A 2,194-nucleotide genomic window follows, 5' to 3' on the forward strand; every position below is an offset into this window, starting at 1 on the left:
GATAGGAAGGTGACCATCTCATCTTTGGTTTTTGTAAAAGGAATCATGGTATTTTTGCTCCAAATCTGATATTATTAGCCTATTATAGGAATATTCTTTTAAAGTGAGTATATAAAGTTAGTGTGTAAAAAGTCCTTTTACAGTTATTATATAAATACCGTATTCTCATTTGATTTTTGAGTATATGGTTAACATAAAAGTATTATTTTGTATGGATTACTTTAACTCATGTAGATGTTAAGTTTTTAGATTATTACCAGTCAGAAATCTTTCTCTGTACTGAAATTTAATTTTGTAAGTATATTTTTGTAATGCCTAGTCAAATATCAGAGGAAATAATTGGCAAATCTTGTATAGTATGGCATAGTTGAAGAAGTACTTTTATATCTTTATCCTCTTTTCTACAACTTGTGAAGTGTGATTGTTCACTTTTTTTTTATCTTCTCTGTGTGGAAACTAAAGTTCATTTCTTGTCATTAAGGCAGAAAATGGCAGTTTTGTTCCTCATCCTCTAACTTTCTCCCTGGCAATGTATTTATATTATGTAACCAGTCTACTGAAAAATGGTTTTGTTATTAGTGCATTTGAAGAATTTGGTTAGGTTATAAATGAGACTGATTTCCTGTTTGGGAAGAGCTTTAATATATTTTTTAACTTCACTTTTTTTTTGTTTTAGCCTGAACACACCACCTGGAACTAAGGTTAAGCTCTCAGGCATTATTGATGTAAAAAATGGATTCCTACTTTTGAATGACTCTAATACCACAGTTCTTGGCGGTGAAGTGGAACACCTTATTGAGAAATGGGAATTACAGAGAGTAAGTGTAAACTAAGAAAAATGGGTGGAACTTTTAAAACGCTGTACTCTTTTTTATTGTATTATCATATTTTAAAGAGCACCTCTTATAGTGAATAGTAAAATTAGTACTTTGTTACAGGGTTGAATAGAATGGAACATGATGATCTTTAGGAAACTACCTCTATTTGTCTAAGCATATTATTCCTCTAAAGCTGATATAATTTTCAGTGTTGGTTACATTTTAAAAATCATTCCTTAGTGGTAAGTTTCAAAATTGCCAAGAAAATAGTAATAAGGTAAGGTATGTATAATGTATCTGTAAAACAAAAAAACCCATGTGTTTGTACATATATATGCATATAATGTATGTATTTGCCTAATTGACATATACACCTATGTGCAGGTGAAATTTCATTATAACAGTTCTTGTTGCACTTGACTTCTTGGTCACATTAGCTGATGTTTTTCCCCATTTATATTAGCAGTATCTTCATCTTCCCAGTCATGTGGATTATTTTATAAACGTCCCTCTACTTTGCTTCCAGCAAGTAATTCTTTTATCCACTGCAATCAAATCTCCTATCATTCCCTTTCTCTCCAGTTCTGTTGCTCTTACTATAGTGCAGGCAGAATGGGGACCTAAGACCCCATTCTTGGGCAAGGGAAAACACGCCCAGAAAAAGGGGAAAATAAAAAAGTAAGCTGAGCAAGTCAGAACAATGGAAAGTCAGCTAGTTTGTTTTAAACCAGCCACTGCTAAATTTCTACTCTGAGCAAGTTTACTTCTTTTCCTAGAAGCCTGGCGTATAGGGGGATATAGCTTGCAATCACTCCGGCTGGGTCTGTAAACACTCTAGAGGAATAACGGCCACAGAGGATGCTGTGTGCAAGGCATAGCAAGAAACGTTAACTAGGCCGTCTCCTGCCCAGTCAACAGCCAGAGCAAATATCTATTGTGAAGATTTATATTATTGCTGAGGCAGAGATCAAGGGAATAACTCAAGCCATAAAATATGGATAGGAGAGCTTATATCCTTTATCACAGAAGAAGACACCTCTGTGGTGGTGATGGGAGGAAAATTCCTCTTTCCCACCGATTCCTCAGAGGATGTTGATGCCAGTGGTGTTTTACTCCACAATGAATTAGTGGATATTAACACACACACACACCCCCCCCCACCCAGAATCTATGTAGGTTCTGGATTTCTCAAGTCTGCTCAGACTTTTTTTTTTTAATTTTTATTAAATCATAACTGTGTACATTAATGCAGTCATGGGGTACAGTGTGCTGGTTTTATATACAATTTGAAATATTTTCACCAAACTGGTTAACATAGCCTTCATGGCATTTTCTTAGTTATTGTGTTAAGACATTTATATTTTACATTTAGAAAG

The 2,194-nt window shown here is 34.3% G+C and overlaps 1 protein-coding gene across 2 annotated transcripts in view; it reads left to right on the forward strand.

The window, feature by feature from the left end:
- The window catches only part of TDRD3 (tudor domain containing 3), a 160,173-nt gene that overhangs the window by 73,644 nt on the left and 84,335 nt on the right, over positions 1-2,194 (forward strand). For both annotated transcript variants that reach the window (XM_023513424.1, XM_012805383.2), the window contains one exon: positions 677-818. In XM_023513424.1, the coding sequence (XP_023369192.1) occupies positions 677-818 (142 nt within the window). The remainder of the gene's footprint in view (positions 1-676; positions 819-2,194) is intronic.

This window comes from Otolemur garnettii, unplaced genomic scaffold (genome assembly GCF_000181295.1).
Source record: "Otolemur garnettii isolate 467f Iridium unplaced genomic scaffold, OtoGar3 scaffold00040, whole genome shotgun sequence".
NCBI classification, from domain to species: Eukaryota; Metazoa; Chordata; class Mammalia; order Primates; family Galagidae; genus Otolemur; species Otolemur garnettii.